Source organism: Camelus ferus, chromosome 1 (assembly GCF_009834535.1).
Source record: "Camelus ferus isolate YT-003-E chromosome 1, BCGSAC_Cfer_1.0, whole genome shotgun sequence".
NCBI classification, from domain to species: Eukaryota; Metazoa; Chordata; class Mammalia; order Artiodactyla; family Camelidae; genus Camelus; species Camelus ferus.
This window is the reverse complement of record NC_045696.1, coordinates 119,316,157-119,339,278: the sequence shown is the minus strand read 5'-3', so window position 1 is coordinate 119,339,278 and position 23,122 is coordinate 119,316,157. Positions and strand designations below refer to the sequence as shown.

Genomic DNA, 23,122 nt, shown 5'->3' with positions numbered 1-23,122 from the left:
CGGTTGATCCTGTGTGGGACTCTGCGCTTCCTGGACTTGGGTGATTGTTTCCTTTCCTAAGTTAGGAAAGTTTTCAGTTATTATCTCTTTAAAAATTTTCTCAGGTCCTTTCTCTCTCTTTTCTCTTTTTGGGACCCCTATAATGCAAATATTAGTGCACTTCACATTGTCCCAGAGTTCTCTTAAACTATCCTCATTTCTTTTCATTCTTTTTTCTTTTCTCTGTTCTACAGTAGTGATTTTCACTAATCTGTCTTCTAGCTCATTGACCCATTCTTCTGCCTCATTTAGTCTATTATTGGTTCCTTCTGGTTTGTTATTCATTTCAGTGATTTTATTCTTCAACTCTGAGTATTCTTTATATTTTCCAACTCTGCTAAAAACTTCACTCTGTGCATCTATAATCCCCTTGCGTTCTCTGAACATCTTCGTCATTACTTTAAACTCTTTCTCAGAAAAATGGGCTATCTCCTCATCACTTATTTCTTTTTCTGGGATTTTATCTTGTGCCTTGGCCTGGGAGATATTCCTCTGCCGCCTCACATTGTCTATCTTTCTATTTGTATTTTTAGGTAGGTTAGTTGTGTGTCTCGATCTTGGAGAAGTGGCTGTCTGTGGAAGACATCCTGTGTGTCCCAGCAGTACTCTCCTCTCGTCACCCAAGGGCTAGAGTCCAGCTGGTCCTAATGTGGAGTCTGGCCTGTGTTTGTGGATTCCTCCACAGCCTTTGGGATTGTTGTTTTCTTATTTCTGGTATCTTCCCCTGGTGGATGAGGCTGGAGTAGAGGCTTATGCATGTTTGCTGGCAGGAGGAGCTGGTGCCTGCCCACTGCTGGGTGAAGCTTGGTCCTGGCCCTCTGGTGGGTAGGGCCGTCACCATCCCCCACTGTGTGCAGGCTAGTTGACTGACTTCTTGTCATCTTTCCTTAGACTCCGTCTTGTTCACATAGTCTGTTCTCGTGGTTTCTGAAGGGGAAGCTGGGAAAGAGACCTGGTCATGTTTTAATTACTCATTCATCATTTGATCCAGGAAAGAGCCACCAGGTTAAGCAAGGTGTTGTGTGATCAAGGTTTGAAAGGTGTGTTTGGGCCAGAGGTGACTGGAGCATGGGGGCACCTGGTTTAAGGTTAGTGACCAGACAAAAGGGGCCTCCTGCAGAGAGCTCTTTCCTGCCTAAAGCAGCTTCCAGTTGAACAGTTGGGAATTTAATTGCCCATAAGTCAGAATTCCAGGATGATACCAGCCATGATGTTACCTTGGCAGGGATTTTCCATTTGCAGCCCTTCTCCTCTTCTGTTTCTCATTTCCATGCTCCACCACAGGGAGTGAGAGCTGGGAGCTGTGGGGTGCTGGATAGAGCTGGGTAGTGTCTGGGGCCACAACCTCCACAGTGTCAGGTCGTCAGGGGCCACCCGGCTCCCTCCGAGGGCGGCTCCCAGCTGTAAAGCAGGAGTTCAGTGTGGACCTGTCGGAATGACCGGCACCTCGGGTCAGGCCACAGCAGCCCTGGACCACCCTCGTAGTCTCATCCGGCCCTTCTGCCTTTATTTTGCACAGCGGGTATGTGTCATCCAGCTCCCCACGTGGCATTTGCTCTTCTGTTGCAGCCCAAGGATAGGGTGGCATGTGCCTGTTACTCCAGAGGGAGCAGAGCCAGGCCCGAGGGAAGCTCCAGGTCTCCCGATTCCTAGGCCAGAGGACCCTGCACCCTCCTGGAGCGGGTCGAGAACAGAGCCACCACCCACCCAGAAATGTCCTTTCCTCCTTCAGCCTGGGGTTCCCTCTGGAGAAGTTACTGAATGCCACTTGTGATGTGAATGCCTCTTAGATGGGGCTGCAAGTGTAACCTGTCTGGAGTCCTGCTGTTGCTGGGAACGAGCTCTGAATTGAATGACATTTGACTGTTTGTGTTCAAGTCCACATATCTTTTTCTTAAACGTCAAGAGTATGCAGCCTGGGTAACCTTAGAAATGTCAAGGCGATAAGAATAGAAATATTGTAACGTGGTAAGGACCATTCCTGCAAGACTGAGATGTCACTCAGGGAGTCACTCCGTGCTTGGCCCCTGTAGAGGGCTGGCCTGCTGAGCAGGACATACTCTGTTCATCAATTTGATGGGAGAGCTTGGTAACGAAAGACATTTTAAAATTATGGATTCTCACGCATTCCTTTGGAAATATGCCACACACTAGGCTGGGTCCTGGGGCTGCAGTGTTGAGAACTGATATGAGCCCTGATCTCAGGTGCTCATGGGACTCTGGTCAGAAGAAGCTGATTCTGTGCACCTGATTGATTTTGGAAACACTATTAGTTCTTTTTCAGTTGTACTAGTTTGCTTCTTTTAGAAGCCTGTGCTTTGTCCTGCAGATGCTTTGTGTGCATCGCGGCCTTTTGTTTATGAAGCACTCAATTAGCAGTAGTTGTTACTTGATTCTCACAACCACCCTAGGAGGGGTGTATAGGGATCCTTATCCCCACTGTACAGACAAGGAAGTGAAGACTCCGGAGATTCAGATCGGATGGCCCTCTGTTTGCCTGGGGCATTCCTGGCTTATGCTGCTATTCTGGTGTAACTGTCAGCGGCACCCCCTTCACTCTCACGGGTGTCCTGTTTTAGATGATAAATTACATCGTCAGCCTAAGTTTAAAGGGCTTGTTCAAGTAAATGGAGGACTCAGCCCTTGAACTCAGATCTTTGATATCAAATTGGTTTTTCACTCTATGACAGCAAAAGAACATGACATGATTTAGACACGGTTTCATTGAGCAACACAGTGAAGGAAGGTAAATGTCACACAGCCTTATCTCTGTTCCAAGTCAAAACTATTCTTGAGTGTTACTGGGCATAACAAAGTGGGGAGTCACAGCTGACACAGTGATGTCCGTGGCTGGGTTCCTGGGGCAGAGACCTTCAGGGATCTTATGGGTCCCAGAGGTGATGGCTGAGTGCAGGGAGCCTGCCTGGCTTTCGATTTTGCTGAGGCTTGGGTGTGAGTGAAGTGGGCCGCTTGGCTGGAGAACTGGGTCATGTTTGAGGTTTAGCTCGTACACTTCTCTGCTCTTCATCACCTATACACTTTGGGAAGATCATACGCTGGAATGGCTTTCAACTTGGGCATTGAGGGGCATGTTTTTAATATGGAATGTTTGCCAACAGTTGAACACCTGATTTGCTTTGACCATCCAGAGTCTGATGGTCAGAGTGCCTTTTAAAGATTGTCCAGCCTGGGGTGAGCAGTACTTGGCATCCTAGCCTCACCGCACTGTCAGCTCCGACAGAGGGAGAGTGGTGGGGAGAGACCCCCTAGAGGAGGCGGTGGGGCTGGCAGGGGCCCTGGGCCCAGCCTCCTGGAGAACTCCCGGGGAGGTGCAGTCTGAAGGCCCTGGCAGCTGGCCTCCAGCTCCCTGCTGTGAAGGAGGCCCCCAGAGAGGGAGGCCCTGTGGCCACAGTACCTAGCACAGTGGTGACATAACACAGACGCTCGGTGCAGGGTGCACGTTTCATTGAGTAGAATAAACAAATGCTAATCCCACTATGGACAAAGAATGTCCCCTGCCATTTCAGTAAACAAAGGGTGTTGGAGCCATCAAGCCCTCAGCCACTGCAGCCGCCCCTCATGGTGCCCCCTGCGGGGACTCAGGATGGAGAAGAACAGAGACTGGCCCTGGATGGTTGAGGTGCACATCAAAGGAGTGATTTCAGTGAGCCCGGACTCTTGCAGCTTCCCATACCTAGAAAAGCGCTGAATTCATTAACTCGAAATGTCTGGTTTTTCTTTAATTAGCAGTCACCTTTTGATGTTTGATTACTTGGGTTTTTCTTTTTTGCAAAAACTCCTACATACCCTGGCTCCCCCCCACCTCTTTGGAGCAGTCCCTCAGAGCTCTCTGAGAGGCTGTCGTCCCGGGCTGTAGTAAGCCCACCGAATAAAATGTCATTCTCCTTTTAGATTGTGCTTTTTTTTTAATCAGTTGACACCACTTCCGTGGCTGATGACGTGTGCGGCCTAAGAGCTGTGGAAAATGAGAACTTGTCTCTCTTGATGCTGCTTAACTATGCCCAGAACTTAACTTGTTAGCGTCTAAAATGTACAGTGTCAGTGCTTTTCACTGACACCCTTTTGTTCAGTAAATTAAGAGGCTAGGCTCCTTTCCATTTTTCACTTAGGGGTTCCAATCAAATGAAGCGGGTTTTACCTTAAACCCAGCAGACACGTGTTGAGCGCCTGTGGTGGCCTAGCCCCGCCTGGGTGTAGGGAAAGCAGCATGCAGGAGGCAGGTAGAGCCCCTGCCACGCGTGGAGCTTCGTTCTGGGGCAGGTTGACCAGAGACTGTCAGACGATCTGCGCTCTGAAGGACATAAAACAGGGTCATGGGGGCTATTGCCAATCGTCAAGTAAGATTTGAGCTGAGACTTGAATGAGGAGAGAAGCCAGCAAGCCACATGCACCTCATTCCTGGCAGAGGGGCTGTCAGGAGCCCTGGCTTTGGGGCAGGATGGAGCTTGGCATGTTCAGTGGAAGGTGATAGGGTGAGAGGTAGGCAGGGCCCAGGTTGTAGAAACCACTGCGGGCGTGGATGAGGAGTTGGGGCTCTGTCCTAAGGGTGATGGAAGGTTTAAAGCAGGGAAATGACATGTGATGTACACTTTTTTTCTAATTTATTTTTAAATTTTTGTTATTGGAGGTACTGGGGATGGAACCTAGGACCTCATGCTCAGCACACCCTCTACCACTGAGCTATCCCCTGCCCTTGTGATGTACATTTATTTTATATGGGTCATCTCTGCTCGGTAGAGCACTGGGCTTTTATTGTGCTTTGACACCAAGTTGGAGGCTACTAACTCAGTCCTAGGATAGGTGATGGGGACTTAGAGCAGGTGAGGAGGGGAAGCAGATCTGAGACAGAGGCGAGGCTGGTGGGATTCACCAATGGGGTGGAGGTTCACAGCCAGTGGGAGAAGGATAGGAAACCATGACTTCTAGCTTGGGGGTTTGAATAATCTAGGTAGATGATGATGGTAGCGCATATTTGCTAAAATGGAGAAGAACCAGTTTGAAGGAAGGGAACAAAGCTCAGTTTCAGAATAATGTGGGGGTGGGAGGTGAATAGAGTTACAGATGAGAGTTTTATCAACTCACGTCACTGCTGAATCTGGGTCGTGGGTTTGTGAAGATTCTTGTTATCCTGTTTTTACTAGCTTTGTGTGTGTGTGAAGTTTTCCATAATAAAAAAGAAGAAACTTTGAGAGATGAAAGAGTTCTGTGTTGGACGTGTTGTTTGAAGTGGAAATTGAAATCGGCAGTGGAATGTATGAGATTGGAGTTCACGGCTGGGGATGCAATGCGGACGCCGTGAGGGGTTGGGGGAGGAGGCCTGGGGCTCAGCCGGGGTGGGGGGTCAGCTTGGAGAGGTCAAGCAGAAGAGGCAGGGCCTGGCAGGGGAGAGTGAGTGGCTGCGGGGCAGGAGGGCAGTCAGCTGGTGTAGGTGATGCAGGCGGACAAGTGCTTTAAGGGGGGAGCAGCTGAATTCTTCCGAGAGGCGTCATCGGATGAGCACAATGGATAGTGGGTGACCAGAACGACCGATCTTAGTATATTGCCAAGAGTGAACATGGCTGGACTGCGTTGGAGAGAGAGTGGGAAATAAGAAAGTGGACCCAGACTGTAATTCTTAAGCTTTTTCTATGGCTGGGAGCAGAAGAACAGGGTGGCAGCTGGCTTAAGGCAGTGGCTTGTTTGATTTTTGCATTTTGAAAAGCAGCAGAGCACCGTGGTCAAGTGCCTGGATTTGACACCCACCTTTTAGGGCTGTGATGAATTAATGGCTCTGTAGTGCCAGGTCCACGGGGAGCACTGCGTACAGCGTCTGCTGCCACTGTCCCTCCACAGGGAGGTGCTTGCTGTGGTCTCATGGAGACAGGAGAACAGGGGATGCCAGGGAGAGGATGGTTGCAGGAACGAAGGCGCGAAAGGGTCAGGCAGAGACTCAGCCAGGTGGACAGGTTAGTGTTTGAGGGGAGCAGGGAGAGCCCTTTGTCATGCCGGGAGACATTGTGCAGTTGACAGAACTGTGTGGCCCCCCCTTGTCAGTAAATCAATTCGTAAAACCATTTTCTTTTCATCAGACTCCGACCTGTCAGTCTGGCAGTCCGCCACAGTTTAAACCACGTCTCTGGGCCTTGGTGTCCTGGTGTGTAGGATGACAACCTCTTCTTGATAGTGACTAAATTTTCCTTCAACTATGAAATTCTCTGTGCCTGTTTTTGTTTTCACGTTGTCCCTGAACCTGACTTGGTTCATATTTTTAAGCCAGCAAACGAATGAATGGGAGTGAACAGAGGAAGCCAGCCAGGTTTCCCACAGAAAGGCCTGTTTCCTGGACAGAGACTTTTGCAGCAGCAACATCAAAATACCCTCCATAAACCCAGCTTTTTCAGTCAGTCTGATGGCATTTCCTTTTAGATGCTGACTCCGTCAAAGTGTTAGAAATGTGTGCTAGTCAAAGCTGGCAGATGTATTGTTATTTTATTGAACAGTAGAAGAGTCTAAATGTTATTTTATGGAAAACTTCATTTCCTGCCATGTGTTTTGACTTAGGACGTGGCTAGTTGAGGTTTCAGTTGCGAAATCTTTTGATCCATTAAGTATGAGAACAAGTACAAATGTTAAAACATACAGTTTCTCCATCATGTTTTGCTTAGTCAACACAAGTAAAGAAGGAATGGCATATAACCAGAGCCACTACTTACAGTTCTGAACTATATGAAACTAGCTTCAGAATAAAATAAGGATATGGCCTTCAAAAAGATTTCACTAATGTTTTTAATCCACGTTGCCAGACATCTTTACATAGTGTGCAGTGTTTATATTAATAAAATAAAGTGTTAAGAGGGAGGCATGTCTTTAAAAACAATGAATTGTGCAGGGCATTTTGTGTGACCAGTTTTGCCCAGAGTATTACTCGGACTGTAGCAGCAGGTGTATTGCTGTCTGTATTAATACCAGTTGGCATGAGGCATCTGGGGACACTTTTGGTCATAGAAGCTATCTGAACGAGAACATGACTTTTTCAATGGAAAGTGTAACTCCTTTTCCCTTCTTCATTGAATTTTGTATTTGGACATTGGCACATGATTGGCGATTGCATTTTACGTGGTCTAGCATTTGACTACGAAACATTTTCACACGTTTCAGCTGAAATTCTGCGGGCCTCTCCCCCTTCCCCCACTGATTGGGAATTTAGTTTCCCCGCTACTAGGTGACTCTGGGATGTGTTTAAAGCTTATACAAGTCTAATTTTTAAAAAATCTGACCGGTAAACTGTTACAAATGAAATAATCTAGCTCATGGCTGTGTTTTTGCGGATGATTATATTGAAAGAAAATAACGTCTCTTGATAAAAACAAATGTTTCCTTTTTTTGTAAACCTAAGAAAATGAAAGTAATAGTAATAATATACTGGGCAGTCCTCTGATGACCCTCATTCCTTGTCGTTGTAATAATATATTTACAACAGAGTGTGTGGCAGAGAAAAGAAGATCCCTCTTGTACTGAGGGAGTCCCTGCCTTCCCTGACGTCTTCCACAGTTTTGAACGTCTAGATCTTCTGTAGTCGTCCCCCACCTCCTTTTTTTTTTTTTTAAACAACAACAACAACAGCAGCAACAAGCTCCTGAATTTCTACTTGCAGATATTTACTGAATCTTCTTATGTGTCCGGCCCTGTGCTTGGTGTTGGGAGTTGATCTAGATGTAAACTCTATCCAGTGCCTGACATCAAGATGTCTGTGGTCTGCTTGTGGAAAAGATACATTCAGGAGTGTTTTAATTTACACTGAATGTGCAAAGTCTGATAAGACAGGCAGAAACTTTTTATTGGCAGAGTCGAGGGGGCAGAGAGAAGGGGGGTGGTACTCAGGTCTTGGTGGTACTGGGCAGGGCCTGGAGGCCTGGGGAGGAGGCCGACCGGCAGGACTGAGAGCACACAGGTGTCCCACGCCCAGTGACCCAGGCAGGGGGGTTGCGAGGTCAGTGAGTGTCAGGTGTCTCTTGAGGATCAGTTCAGCTGGTCAACTAGGAGGAGCTCAAGCTGGGGCACATCACAATGGCCTTTCAGCATTTCATTTCTAGTGGAGTGTTAGAGTCCTTGGGGGTTTCTCCGCAGGAGGAACTCTGTAAGGTCGGGACGTTAGGAATATTCACCTGTTGGCTGTTTTGAGAGAGAGATAGGAAGGAGGCAGAAATTCAAGCGGAAAGAACCAAATTCCTGGCTTAGGATGGTGATGGGTGGGCATGGGGAGGAAAGGCGTGAGCTGAATTCATAGAAGTTGCCCGTGTTGGGGACAGAATGCCGGGAAGAGCCAAAGACTGTGTGTGCGTGCACCAGGTGAACGTGGATTTGACTTACTGACGCCAGGGTGGGTCCAGATTTGAAACTCTGGTCGTGGAAAGAGCCGATCTGGGGGCCTGTGATGGCGGGAGTGGCCTTCTCCACCTCTGCGCCTCCAGTGCCAGGCTCCAGGCTCAGGAGGTGTTCGCGGCAGGGATGGACGTGCTGGGTTTAGTTATTCACATACATGAGTTTACCCTGGGACAGGACTCGTGGGTGATTAAGGGCCAAGCAGACGTGGGTGTGGATCCTGACTCGGCCATTCCTGAGTGACCTTGAGCAAGTTACTGAATCCTTCAGTTCCCTCATCTGCAGAATGGAGGATGGTAACACTGTCTCTTGGGATAGAATGTGGTTATTCATTTTGGCTGAATGAATTATTGCCCATAACTGAGATCAAAGCTCCTGATTCCTTGGCTGTTGTCACAGGGGAGTGTGGCTGTGGCCCATGATGGGCAGAAAAGTAACAAGTTGGGGTGGAGGGTTAGCAGCTTTGGGGATGCTGGAGGGCCACGCCTGGAGGTGGGAGAGGCAGCAGACCTGAGGCAGTGGAAAGGAAGCTCTCGTTGAGGAGGTGGGAAGGGGAGTGGAAAAGGAGGAGGAGGACCAGGTCAGAGAGGCAGGAGGGGACCGGGACAGGGTCAGCTGTCCAGGCAAGGGGATGCTTCAGGATGGAAAGGAAGCGAGAAGCATCAGATTCAGGGCGATCAGGGATTGTGAGGACTGAGACTGGACATAGAGTTTGCTTGTTGGGGAAGATGCCCACCAGCCTTGGAGGAGGTCACAGGAGAGCAGGAGCCAGTTTCGCCATGGGCACAGAGAGCAGCAAGGAGAAAGGGAAGATTCTGCTGGACAAAGACCTATCAGTAGAGCCAAGGGTTAAAGGCAGAATTTCTAAAATACCTCTTAAGTTTGTTCTAGCACAAGAATGGATGGGCTGAGTTACAAAGACCGTTTATAGCCCCTGTTGGCATCTGAGATCAGTGCCCCGCGGTGTGCAGGGCTCAGCCCGCTGAGGCCTTGCATAGCAGCATATGCATAATAAATGAATAAAAGTATAGAGTATAATGTAATAATAAGTACTGACCCATCAATTTAATTAATGCGATAAGATACATTACCAGCAGCATCATACATGCTTTGCATCTAATATCTCATCTAACCTCCCGCCAGCTCGGGTCTAGGTGGTGGTCTCTCCTGTCTCCCAGCTGCGGAGGCTGGGGCCCCAGAGGTGAGCCATGGTGGAGCCAGGAGTCAGTGCCGGGCGGTCCAGCCGTGGGGCCCGTGCTGTTCACAGCCACGCTGTGCCACTTCCTTTTTGCACCTGAATTGTTCAGGATGAGCAGGTGGTGTTAGGTATCACATCTGATGAATCAGGAGGTCTGGAGAGGAAGACTGGACGGGGAGGGCAGGCCTGGTGGGACTGATGGAGCTGCTGCGGCAGGCGGGGCGGGTGGGCCTGGGATCAGAGGCAGAGTCGCCCACTTGAGCTCAGAGGAGAGAGAGGACTGGCAGAAATACAGAGAAAGAGACATAAGGGACCTTACAGGAGCACGAGAAAGGTAGAAGGTTTCAGGAGGGGTTTTGGTGGTGAGGGAGACCCGTGGATTTTTAAGAATTGTCTCCACTGGTAGCTTGACCAGACTGAGTCCTGTTGGAGAAAGGGGGCCAAGTGAGCTCGCATGAGGGTGGGAGGTCCCCTGACCTGGGCCGATTTGCACGGCACCCCCGTGGGGCCCGAGGGTAACGGCACCGGGGAGAAGGGCTGTCGGGTCACCTGCTGCTGCTTCGATTTGCCGCCGGAAGTGGTGCTGACCAGCAGTGGGGGGCGAGGAAAGAGCCAGATTGTCTTTTTTCCCCTGTTGTGAAGAAGTCCCAGGTTTGGGAGGGAGAGAAACTCAAAGGCAGAAGAAACAAAGACTGTAGGAGGCAGAGGCATTTTGAGTTTGAGGGGTGCTGAGGCCTGGGTGGCACTGAGCTGAAGAGTGCCTGACTCAGACCTTTTTAGGCTTTTCTAGAAACCAAGTAAGCTACGTCGCTGAAAGTTGTGCTTCTCTAATAAGTGTCGCACAGGGCTGCATTTGTTATTGTTTGAAGGTTGTGACTGTTTATATCTTGTAAAGTATAATAAAAAATGAATTAGAAAAACTAAATTATGAAAACAGACACAATTGAGTACAAACCCACTTTGTTTTCTATTATTAGATTCAAAAGACACACAATTTACTTTGTGAAATTGCTTTTTAAAAAATAAAAAGGGTTTCTAAGTGCTCACGTTTAATTTCTGAAGTCAGCTGGTCACGGACTTCTTGCAGACCCGGAACAAACACAGGCTCAGGGCTGACGGTGGGTCTCAGGCTGCGTGCGTCGCACTGATGGAGCAGTCAGACTCCAGGCAGGGCGTCCCAGGGCGCGGGGTCCCCGGGCTCTTCCCAGGGCGCCCAGCCGACGCATGGCCCCTGCTGGACTCTCAACGTGTAAGCGCTTGTTAAACGGTCCTTTTCAGAGATGAGTGTTGTAGGCAGAAGAAAATTCAATTAGGATGACAGCAAGCGTTCCAAAAATAACTACAGTTTGTTCACCTGGTGGGAGGCAGCATTCCAAAGCAAAGTGGGCTATACCTTGTTTTGCAGTTTTCAAAAATCACATCTTTGTAGATTAAAAAAACCAACAAACTTAGCTTCCAGAAAGCCCCAGGTTGTTCCCGAGCTGTGTACGCCTCACATCAGCTGCTGTCTTTTGGCTGCAGGTGGTGTCGGCCGCGAAGGTGTGTGACACTGCAGATGAGTCCCCGTCGGTGAAGAGGCTCCGCCTTCTTGTGGCGGATAAAGGCTTCTCCTTCAAAGCTGGCCAGTGGTAAGTGGCCTCTCTGTGGCCCAGGGGTGGTGTCTGTGCACGGTGCCGTCTTTCCTTCTGGAGAGAACTTCGGTGGCCCCTGCTTCTCCTGAGGAGTAGGGATGCTAGGAGTTCTAGGCTGCGTCCATCCAGGCTGAGCCTGTTTCGGCATGGAGCATTGGGCTCCTTTCCAGCCTCAGAGCTCATTTTGAGTTTAAGCCCGTCACCCTCTGTTCCAGATGAAAACTGCTGCCTGGGGTTTTCCGGCTGGAAACAGCAGTAAGTTCTGGTTGGAGGACCCACGAGCTCTGGTAATCACGGTCTGGGGGATGGTTGCTAATAGAATGCACCGCAGTCACCTACCTGCTTCCGTTACGTGTGGCTGGTGGCAGCCACATGAGGGTCATGAGTTGTTACATTTGGACCAGAAAGAGGACTATGGACCAGGAGACAGCATCTCAGACAGCTCCTAGGAGCTGCTCTGAAGAGGCAGGGGTGCGGGGAGGTCAGTATTGCGTATGATTTCAGTGAGTGGGGGTGGTACGTGCAGTCAGGCACACATTTTGGCAGAGGCTTGCTGTTAGGCACAAGGAGCAGATGTCACTGTTAATAATATTAGTGCTTTTCAAAATAAGAGGAGATGAAAGAATTTGGGCTCGTAAAGTCATCTCCTGAGAATATCTAACTCTCTGACGGCCTGTTCGGCCAGTTTCCCAGAGCCCAGAGCGGCTCATTCCTGATTCCTGAAGGTCAGCGCTGCAGCGGTAGACGGCCAGGGCCAGTGTGACTCAGTCTTTGTGGAGGCAGATGGCCTGGGCCAGTTTTCATTTGGCACTGGAGATTGTTACATTTTTAAAAATTAGTCGTCCTTTTGTCGAATACAGAGTGAACTGGTTGTCTGAAAGTGGTGGTTCTAATCAGTTATACCACAGAGCTGCCCACCCTTGGACTGAATTCCTGCTTCACTCATGCCTTGTGTGGGTTGAGTTCAGACATTTTGCTGGATTTATTATCAGGAACCCCCGTCAGGCCCAGCCCACATCATGCCTCTGAGGACTGGTCAGTTTGCAGACAGGCTAGCGGCCCAGCAGCCCCCACATTCCTGCGAACGGCCTCACTGAGCTGCAATTCAAGTTGGGTTGTAAATAAAGCAACTTGTGTTTCCTTAGGAAAGGTGTGTTTGGGTGTCTGTTTCCTTTATTTAAATCAAGCACTCACGTCTAAGTGAGTTTCTGGCATGTCAGTCTTGGTAGCATTTCTTAGGAGTCAGTTGGCTAATTTTGGCAGTCCATCTGGAAATGTGGTTTTGTTCAGGGAGGATGTGTGATAATAGCACGAGTGATAATAGCAAGACGTAGCAGTCTTGTGTTGATGGTTTGCCTTTGAATGTACAGCTAGAAACAAGATGCTGATTGCAATAATTTGCGTCTGTGAAGCAATTTACTGCAATCTTTGCACGTTCCGTGATACATATTAAGTGCGTTTGGGCTGTTGCGGGGGGGTGGGCAACATCTTTACCCTTCAGAACTAGTTATTACATTGAAAGGTGCAAACTTTAATTGGAATGCTGTCTTTCCATATTTCCCCCGTGTGGAAGTGTCTGTGTCCTGTGCGTGGCACTGTCCCCGGGCCTTCCGCTCGGAATTGTGCCAAGACTCTGACCCGGCCTCCTAGTTAGAAACAGCCTGGGGTGTGTTTATCCTGCCGCTCCATGCTGTGCGTGCGAGTGTGTTAGCACTTGCAAACCATAGTTAATCTGATAAGAAACATGTCATCACACCCTAGTGATAGACAAAGAACTAGGGTCCCATGGTGGTCCTTAAGATAACATCACTCAGGGTGGGTGTTACGCACATGGCGTCAGTGGATGGGTTTGGGAACGTCACTGACCCAGGGACTGGTTTCAGTGCACGCCCGATGGAGGGCGGACGTCGGGGGTGGTCAGCGCTGGCCCTTTCCCTGCCGGGTGTTGTCAGCACTCACTCCTGGCACCCGGACCCTCGCCTTTAGAAGGTTCCTTCCCTTCCCCTGACTTACAGCTCTGGAAGCTATGGGTTCTTCCGGATGTGTGACTTCACGGTTACACAATGGCCCTGAGGTTGGCGGCTTGGCTCCTTCCGCGCCGTTGCTGGGATGGCCCATGCACTGGGCTCCTAGATCGTCAGTTCAGCAGTGACCTCCAGGTGGCATCTGGGGGAGGGGCTGGGGAGAGGGAGCGTGGACGTGGGTGCCGTGCAGTCATGTGCTCGGTGTCAGGGTGGGGTGCTGCTGGATGTTGGGGCTACGGACCTGCCCCTCAGTGAGTGAGGGAACCTCCGGAGCTCTGGCCCGACCCCCAGTGGACACCTTCACCGTGGACCAGAGGTCAGCCCCCAGGGCTCTTCCCACTGTGTTGTGTTCTTACTGGGCCCTCCAGAGGGAACTGGTCCCTGTGCTGGGAAGGCAGTTCTGAGGACTCAAGCAGTCCAGTCCAGAGAGAAAGGCCCAAAGAGAGAACTCCCTCGGAACCACTTCTCACAATAATAGAGTGAAACCTGGGCTCCTCTAACCCACAGGCACCGCCTAGCGCCCGGCTCCTTGTGAGTCCCGCTCTTGACCTGTGCAGGATTTCTCCTCCCCAAAGGTAGGAATCCCGGGGCTCCCTCCAGGGCCTGGAGCATGCCACCAGGAGTCCTCACACAGCACTGGGCCACAGAGTCCTGGGTTCAGCACTCTTGGGGCAGGTCCGTCCCCGGGGGAGCTGTATCACAGCATCACACGCCCCGTGCTCTGGAGCCTGCCCGCCCATGTGCTCGCCTTCCCACCCACTGGCTCTGACGTGGGCAGCTTCCTTCTTTCCCTGGGCCGCAGGTCCCCTGTCCTTAAAGAGGGAATCGTGGTGTTTCTGTGTCTTGGGATTTGTCAGGCATTTAGCACAAAGCCTCATGTTTGCTTTATTGGTTTGTTTTGGTTTTTGTGATAGCCAGTGTTTCAGTCGGTCAGTTAGATCATCTGTGCTGGTGAGGCCCACGGGGCAGATGTCATTCTTAGTTCCTGGGCCATTCCCTGAAGTGAAGCTGCTGCTGGAAGAGCAGCAGGCCTGCTAGGAGTGGGCGCAGGCACGTCTCCACTGCGATGACGCCTCTTGTGCGGTCAGTACTCAACGCCAGCCTTGGGCTGCGCACAGGGCACCCACCGCCCCGGGGAGCAAGGCCAAAAAAAAGCCTTTTTGAAGAGAGACAGTGTGTCTCTGACTCTGTACAAGGCAACACAAGATTTTATGCTGGAAAGTGACTGAGCTCGACTAGAGGAGGGAGAAAGGTGATTCGATTAGAGGAGCAAGATGGGAGATATAAGACCCTTCCCCTCCCCTCTAGCAGTGTAGACAGTATACAGTGAACATGCCATGTTCTGTAGCCTGACTCACACACCCACACGTAGGGGGTGCTGGGCTCCTTGACTGCATCCTTGTTCAGGCTGTGTCCTCTGTTGCTTGTCTGATGAGTGCTGTGTCTTTTTAGACCCCTCTGTGAAGTCTGTCTTAATTCCTCCCCCCCAAGATAATGGACTAGTTCTTCCTCTCCTCCCTCCCTGCATCCCACCCCCCAAGCAGCTTTTCTTTCTTTTTTTTTTTTTTTTATAAAGCAGTGGCTTTATTAGTATTTTCCTGATAAAATCAAGATCACGTATGTTGGAGCCAAGAAGAAGTCTGTACGAAGTACAGGTACCTCCAGACAGCTCCCCAGTGATGAGCATTCTCTCTCCTAAGCAGATTTTTTCATAGCCCCTTTAGTCATGTTTGTTAATTTTCCTCCCATTAGGAGGGAACGGGAACCAACACATACCTGCAGCTTTACCTTCCAACACCAGCCCCGGTGCCTGTACGTGGTGGGCAGATGTTGCCTGGCGTGTTCACCAAGTATGGTTGCTGACAGCTAACAAGTCTTGGGATTTCCTGATGAACGTTGTCCCTCAGCCGTGGTTTGTGTGCTGCTCCGTGCTGGGCCCTGGGGCTGCCTTCCGCGCAGGACCCGGCTGCCTGGTGTGTCACGCTGGATGTGGACCTGTGTGTGTGCGGGCCTCGCTGCAGAATCAGGCCCCCTCTCTGTTCTTCATACACTCCCTCACCTGGGCGGGTAGTAGGGGCCTCAGTTCTTGGCTCCAAAAGTGCTGATCCTGCAAAGGCCATTTTTAAAGAAGTGTGTGTGTGTGTCTGTTTGAAACTTAATTCTTCCTTGGAAAGGTATCTTATTAAATATGTGTTACGCATATTAAGTCCATTCAGGTGAAATTTTTCTGTAGCATTTAACGAAGGAGTCCTTTTTCTTAAAAGTAGGTTTCCAAAGTTGCTCGGGAAGAGGGATTCCCTTTCACTCACCTGACAGAAAGGCCTTTGTCAGCATCAAGCAGCAGAGGGTGCTGTAGTTCAAGACATAAAGCAGCAGAAGTAGCTCGTGGGTTTCTTTACTTTTAACACAGAAGCTGTGGGGATGCCATGTACCTCTTCTCTGAAAGCACGGAGCAGCTGTGCTAGTACATGTTAAATGTAGTCTTTTAAATTGTATCTGGTCTGAAATGAAAGGGAAATTAAGATATTCATGGGAAAGAATCGAGGGAACAGAGGTGGAAGTAGCCGTGGGCCCTTTCCTGGAGGACTTCCAGTCCAGAACTGGGTTTTTTAAGACTATAAAAAATGACCAGATGTCTGAAGGCTGTAGATCAAGTCAGTAGAGAACGTCAAGTGCTTTTCGAGTACGCTTGCTGGAGGGAAGGCTACCTGGGAGGATGATGCTTTTTGTTCTTTGACGGCTGAGAAACAGCTAGATCGGATGTTTGAGTTTCCTAGACGTGGAGATGAGAATTTTTTGTGGTGGGATTTCTTTGGTTTGTGACTAGATTTGTTACATTTCCTAGAATTCCCCACCAAAAAAAACAACAACTTATGTGGCATAGAATTATTGAAGGCTTGAAACTCACAAGAGTTCTGGACCACAGGAGAGTGGTTACAAGAGAAGGAGACGTAAGACTTTAGAAATTTAGGAGGCCACACCAGCGTGTTAGTTTGTCAAATGTCAGTGAGTTTTTGTTGACTTTTTTTTTTTTAACACTTTTTAAAAAACTTTTATTGAGATAACTTTACATATCACAAAATTCACATTTAAAATGCACAATTCAGTGACTTTTAGTATATTCACAGAACTGTGGGGTGATCATCCCAATCAAATTTTGGAACAACATCATTATCGCCCCAGAAATGTATGAACCTTGTACCAATTATCATTTGGTCTCCGTCCTCACCCGCTTAGGCAACCACCGTTCTGCTGTCTGTCCTGATGGATTTGCCTGTTGTGGACATTTCATACTGATGGAATTATACAACATGTGGTCTTTTTTTATGACTGACTTCTTTCACCTAACATAATTTCACTGTTCATCTATGTGTGGTGTGTATCAGTACTTCGTTCCACCTTGTACCACGTTTTGTTTATGCATTCACCAGTTGATGAACCTTTAGGTTGTTTTGAAACCTTCAGGCTGTTACCAGTAATGCTGTTAGAACATTCATGTGCATGTCTGTGAGTGGACATATATTTTCTTTACTCTTCAGTATACACCTAGGACTGGAATCGTTGGTCATATGGTAAGTGTGTTTAACATTTTCAGGCACTGGAAAATTGTTTTCTAAAGTGGCCATGCCATTTTACATTCCCACCAGCAATCTGTAAGGGTTCTCATTTCTCCAGATCCTCACACTGTTTATTGTCTTTTTGATTATTGTCTTTTTGATCCATCCTAGTGAGTGTCAAGTGATAGCTCCTTGTGATTCTGATTTGCATTTCCCTCGTAACTAATGATGTTGGGCATCTCTTATGTACTTATGTATCTTTTTTGGATGATGTTTATACAAATCCTTTGCCCATTTTTTATTTGAGTTGTCTTTTTATTACTGACTTGAAAGAGTTCTTTAAACAGCCTGTGTACAAGTCCCTTATCAGATACATGAATATACTTTTTCCCATTCTGTGGGTTGTCCTGTAACTTTCTGGATGGTATCATTTGTAGCACAGTTTTAATTTTATGCAGTCTAGTTTTTCCATTTTTCCTTTAATCTTTGTGTTTTGGTGTCATTTCTAAGTAACTTGCCATGAAGAGTTACCTCTATGTAAGTCTTCTAAGAGTTTATAAGTTTTAGCTTTTACATTTAAGTCTGTGGCCTATTTTGAGTTAATTTTTGTATGTGGTGTGAGGTTGGGATCCAGCTTTATTCTTTTTGTGTGGATATTCAGTTGTCCTAGTACCCCTTGTTGAGAAGACTGTTCTTTTGCCATTGAATTGTGTTGGTATCCTGTTGAAAACCAGTGGCCATAAATTTAAGAGTTTATTTCTGGGTTCTGAATTCTTTGTCATTGATATATACCCCTGTCCTTATACCAGTACCACACTCCCTTCATTACTGTAGATTTATGGTAAGTTTGAAATCAGAAGGTGTGAATCCTCCAAATTTATTCTTCTTTATTAAGTTTGCTTTGATGATTCTGGGTGCCTTGATTTCATATCAGTTTTATGATCAACTTGTCAATTTCTGGAAAGAAACCAGCTGGGGTTTGATAGGTATGGCATTGAATCTGTAGACCAATTTGGGAACTACTGCCATTTTAATAATACTAAGTCTTCCAGTCTGTGAACATTGGAAGCTTCTGTTTCTTTAGATCTTCTTTGATTTTATTTTTTTATTGAAGTATTGTTGATTTACAATGTTGTATTAGTTTCAGGTGTACAGCAGAGTGATACACATATTCTTTTTCAGGTTCTTTTCCATTGTAGGTAATTACAAGATATTGAAAATAGTTCCCTGTGCTGTAGAGTAGGTCCCTGTTGTTTATCTATTTTATATCGTTTGTATCTGCAAATCCCAAACTCCCAATTTATCCCTCCCCCCATTCCCTCCTGGTAACCATAAGTTTCTTTTCTATGTGAGTTTCTCTCTGTTTTGTAACAAAGTTCATTTGTGTCCTTTTTTAGATTCCACATATAAGTGATATCATACTGTATTCTTTCTCTGTTTGGCTTCATTTAGCACGACAGTCTCTAAGTCCAACCATGTTGCTGCAAGCAGCACTATTTCATTCCTTTTATGGCTGAGTCGTATCCCATTGTATAAATATACCACAACTTCTTTAGCCAGTCATCTGCTGGTGGACATTTAGGTTGCTTCCATGTCTTGGCTATTGTAAATATTGCTGCTGTGAACATTGGGGTGCAGGTGTCTTTTCAAATTAGAGTTTTCTCTGCGTATGTACCCAGGAGTGGGATTGCTGATCATACAGGAAGTCTGTTTTTAGTTTTTTTATGGAAACTTCATACTGTTCTTCATAGTGGCTGCACCAGTTTACATTCCCACCAAGTGTAGGAGGGTTCATTTTTCTCCACACCCTCTTCAGTATTTGTTTGTAGACTTTTTAATGATGGCCATTCTGTCTGGTGTGAGGTGATACCTCATTGTAGTTTTGATCTGCATTTCTCATATAATTAGTGATATAGATTATCTTTTCATGTGCCTGTTAGTCATCTGTATATCTTCTTCAGAGAAATGTCTATTTAGGTCTTCTGTCCATGTTTTGATTGGGTTGTTTGTTTCTTTGATATTAAGGTGTATGAGCTGTTTGTGTGTTTTGGAAATCAGTCCCTTGTCGGTCTTACTGTTTGCAAATATTTTCTCCTATTCCGTAGGTTACCTTTTCATTTTGTTTATGCTTTCCTTTGCTGCACAAAAGCTTTTAAATGTAATTAGGGCCCGCTTGCTTATTTTTGCTTTTATCTCCATTACTGTAGGAGATGGAGCCAAGAAAAATATTGCTGGGATTTAGGTCAAAGGGTGTTCTGCCTATGTTTTCCTCTAGGAGTTTTAGAGTATCCAGGCTTGTATTTAGGTCTTTAATCCATTTTGAGTTTATTTTTGTATATGGTGTTACAGATTGTTCTAATTTCATTCTTTTACAAGTAACTGCCCAGTTTTCCCAGCACCACTTACTGAAGAGACTGTCTTTTTGCCATTGTATAGTCTTACTTCCTTTGTCATAGATTAATTGGCCCTAAGTGCATGGATTTATTTCTGGGCTTTCTATCCTGTTCCATTGATCTGTGTGTCTGTTTTTGTGCCTGTACCATATTGTTTTGGTTACTGTAGCTTTGTAGTATAGTCTGAAGTCAGGGAGTGTGATTTCTCCAGCTGCATTCTTTCTCAAGACTGATTTGGCTATTCAGGGTCTTTTGTTTCCATACAAATTTAAAAAATTTTTTTTTCCAGTTTTGTGAAAAATGCCACTGGTAATTTGATAGGGGTTGTATTGACTCTGTATATTGCCTTGGGTAGTATGGCCATTTTAACAATATTGATTCTTCCAATCTAAGAATATGATATATCTTTTCATCTGTTAATGTCTTCAGTTTCTCTCATCAGTGTCTTGTAGTTTACGGAGGCACATCTTTTCCCTCCCTATGTAGGTTTATTCCTAGGTATTTTATTCTTTCTGATGCAGTGGTAAATGGGATTGTTTCCTGAATTTCTTTTCCTGCTGTTTCATTGTTAGTGTACAGAAATGCAGCTGATTTCTGTATATTACTAATTTTGTATCCTGCATCTTTACCAAATTCATCGATGAGCTCTAGTAGTTTTCTGGTAGTGTCTTTAGGGTTTTCTATGTATAGTGTCATGGTATCTGCATATGGCGACAGTTTTACTCCTTCCTTTGCAATTTGGATTCCTTTTGTTTTTCTTCTGACCGCTGTGGCTGGGTCTTCCCAGACTGTGTTGAATATGTGGTGAGAATGGGCAGCCTTGTCTTCTTCCTGGTCTTACAGGAAATGCTTTCAGCTTTTCACCACTGAGTATGATGTTAGCTGTGGGTTTGTCACATATGGCCTTTATTATGTTGAGGTATGTTCTGCCTCAATTTATTCTGCTGTTAATTTCTTCTAGTGTTTTCTTCATTTAGTTACTGTATTCGACTCTGGTTGGTGGTTCTTTATATCTTCTGAGTCTGTGTTGAAGACTGCTAGCTTCTCACTCTGTCTCAGGTAGATTGCCCATTTCCACATCATTTAGTTCCTCTTCTGGAATTTTATCTTGGGCCTTTGTCTGGAACATATTCCTCTGCTGCCTCATTCTGTCTAGATTTGTAGGCTAGTTAAGTTTCTCGACCTTGGAGAAGGTACACTTCCCTCCCGTCGCCCAGGGGCCAGCTGGTCCCAGGGTTGTGTCTGTCCTGCATTTGTGGACTCTTCCGCAGGCTACAGGAGTGCAGTTTTCTTGCTTTGGTGTCTGCCGCCTGGTAGGTGAGGCTGGACTAGCGGCTGGTGCAGGCTTCCTGGTGGGAGGGGCTGGTGCCTGTCCACTAGTGGGTGGAGCTGGGTCCTGCCCCTCTGTCTAGGGGCGTGTCTAAAGGCAGCTGTGGGCTCAAGAAGTTTTTAGGCAGCCTGTCTGCTGATGGGTGGGGCTGTGTCCACATCCAGTTAGTTGTTTGGCCCAGCACTGGAGACTCCAGGCTGTTGGTGCCAATGACCCAAGCAAGAAGTCAGCCTCCAGGAAGGAGAGTTCCTGCAGATGAATACTCCCCAATACATGTGTGTACCACCGTGTCTGTGTCCTCAGGGTGAGCTGCAGCCACCCCGGCCTCCCCAGGAGACCCTCCAAGACCAGCAGGTGGATCTGACCTAGGCTCCTATGAAGTCACTGCTCTTGTCCCTTGGTCCCCGTGAGTGTGAGATTTTGTGTGCATCCTTTAAGAGTGACGTCTCTGTTTCCCCTAGTCCTGTAGAACACCTGCACTTAAGCCCCGCTGGCCTTCAAAGGCAAACACTCGGCAGGGCTCCTCTTAACAGGTGCTGGACACCCAGGTGGGGAGCCTGACGTGGGGCTCAGAACTCTCATCCTGTGGGGTAATCTCTGCAGTGTATTCTCTAGTTTGTGGGCCGCCCACCTAGGGGGTGGGATTTGATTATATTGCAAGCCCACCCCTCCTGCCTGTCTTGTTGTGTTTGCTTTATGTCTTTAATTTTGGAAGATCTTTTCTCATAGGTTCCAGTCTTTATCAGTGGTCATTCTGAAGTTGTGATTTTGTGTTCATGAGAGCAGGTGAGCTCCGGCTCCTTCTGCTCTGCCATCTTGGCCATCACCTAGCTCTTCTTTAATTCTTCTTCTGAATAATGTTTTCAGTGTACAAATTATACTGCTTTTTAAAAATTTATTCCCATTTATTATTTCTGTGCTATTATAAATAGAATTCCTTTTCTTAATTTCACAGATTGTTCATTGCTACTGTGTAGAAATACAGTTTTTTGTTATTATATCCTGCAACTTTAAACTTACTAATGGTAATATATTAATAGCAAATTCCTTAGGATTTTTTAAGATGTTATGTCATCTGCAATTTCTTTCTAATCTGGATGTCTTTCATTTCATTTTGTTGCTTAATTGCTTTGGCTAGAACCCCTAGTACATTTCTACTCAGCATTTCTACTCGGAGCTAAGGGGGATATTTTCAGCCTTTCACCATTAAATATGATGTTAGCTGTAGATACTGTGTAGTTGCCTTTATCAAGTTGAGGAAGTTACCATTTATTCCTGGTTTGTTGAGTGTTTTTATTATGCAAGGATGTAGAATTTTGTCAAATGCCTTTTCTGTACCTATTGAGATGATCACATGGGTTTCATCCTTTATTCTGTTAAACAGTTTATTCGATTGATTGATTTTCATATGTTAAATGAATCTTGTATTCCTGGGATTTTTTGCATCTATATTCACAGGGGATAATGATCTATAGTTTCTTTTTTTCTCATTTTTTAATTGAGTTAGTTTACAATGTATCAATTTCTGATGTACAGCACAATTTTTCAGTCATACATGAATGTACACATATTCGTTTTCATATTCTTTTTCACCATGAGCTACCACAAGATCTTGTATATATTTCCCTGGGCTATACAGTATAAACTTGTTCATGTATTCTATATATACCTGTCAGTATCTACAAATCTCGAATTCCCAGTCTGTCCCTTCCCAACCCTCTTCCCCCCTGGCAACCATAAGTTTGTATTCTGTGCCTGAGTCTGCTTCTGTTTTATGTTTAAGTTCATTTGTCTTTTTTTTTTTTTTTTTTTTTTTTTAAGATTCCACGTATGAGTGATATCATGTGGTATTTTTCTTTCTCTTTCTGGCTTTCTTCACTTAGAATAATATTCTCCAGGGACATCCATGTTGCTGTAAATGGCATTATGTTGTCATTTTTTATGGCTGAGTAGTATTCCATTGTATAAATATACCACAGCTTCTTTATCCAGCCATCTGTCAGTGGACATTTAGGTTGTTTCCATGTCTTGGCTATTGTAAATAGTGCTGCTATGAACATTGGGGTGCAGGTGTCTTTTTGAATTAAGGTTCCCTCTGGATATATGCTCAGGAGTGGGATTGCTGGGTCATATGGTAAATCTATTTTTAGTCTTTTGAGGAATCTCCATACTGTTTTCCACAATGGCTGTACCAAACTGCATTCCCACCAGCAGTGTAGGAGGGTTCCCTTTTCTCCACACCCTCTCCAGCATTGATCATTTGTGGACTTTTGAATGATGGCCCTTCTGTCTGGTGTAGTTTTGATTTGCATTTCTCTGATAATTAGTGACATTGAGCATTTTTTCATTTGCCTGTTGGCCATTCGTCTTCATTGGAGAATTGCTTGTTTAGGTCTTCTGCCCATTTTTGGATTGGGTTGTTTGTTTTTTTCTTTTTAATTCGTATGAACTGTTTATATATTCTGGAGATCAAGCCTTTGTCAGTTTTATCTTTTGCAAATATTTTCTCCCATTCCGTAGGTTGTCATTAATGGTTTCTTTTCTTGTGATATCTTTGTCTGGTTTTGG

The 23,122-nt window shown here is 46.4% G+C and overlaps 1 protein-coding gene across 7 annotated transcripts in view; it reads left to right on the top strand.

The window, feature by feature from the left end:
* OXNAD1 (oxidoreductase NAD binding domain containing 1) overlaps nt 1-23,122 on the top strand; it is a 60,081-nt gene that overhangs the window by 22,584 nt on the left and 14,375 nt on the right. For all 7 annotated transcript variants that reach the window (XM_014564387.2, XM_032488977.1, XM_032488973.1 and 4 more), the window contains one exon: nt 11,141-11,247. In XM_014564387.2, the coding sequence (XP_014419873.1) occupies nt 11,141-11,247 (107 nt within the window). The remainder of the gene's footprint in view (nt 1-11,140; nt 11,248-23,122) is intronic.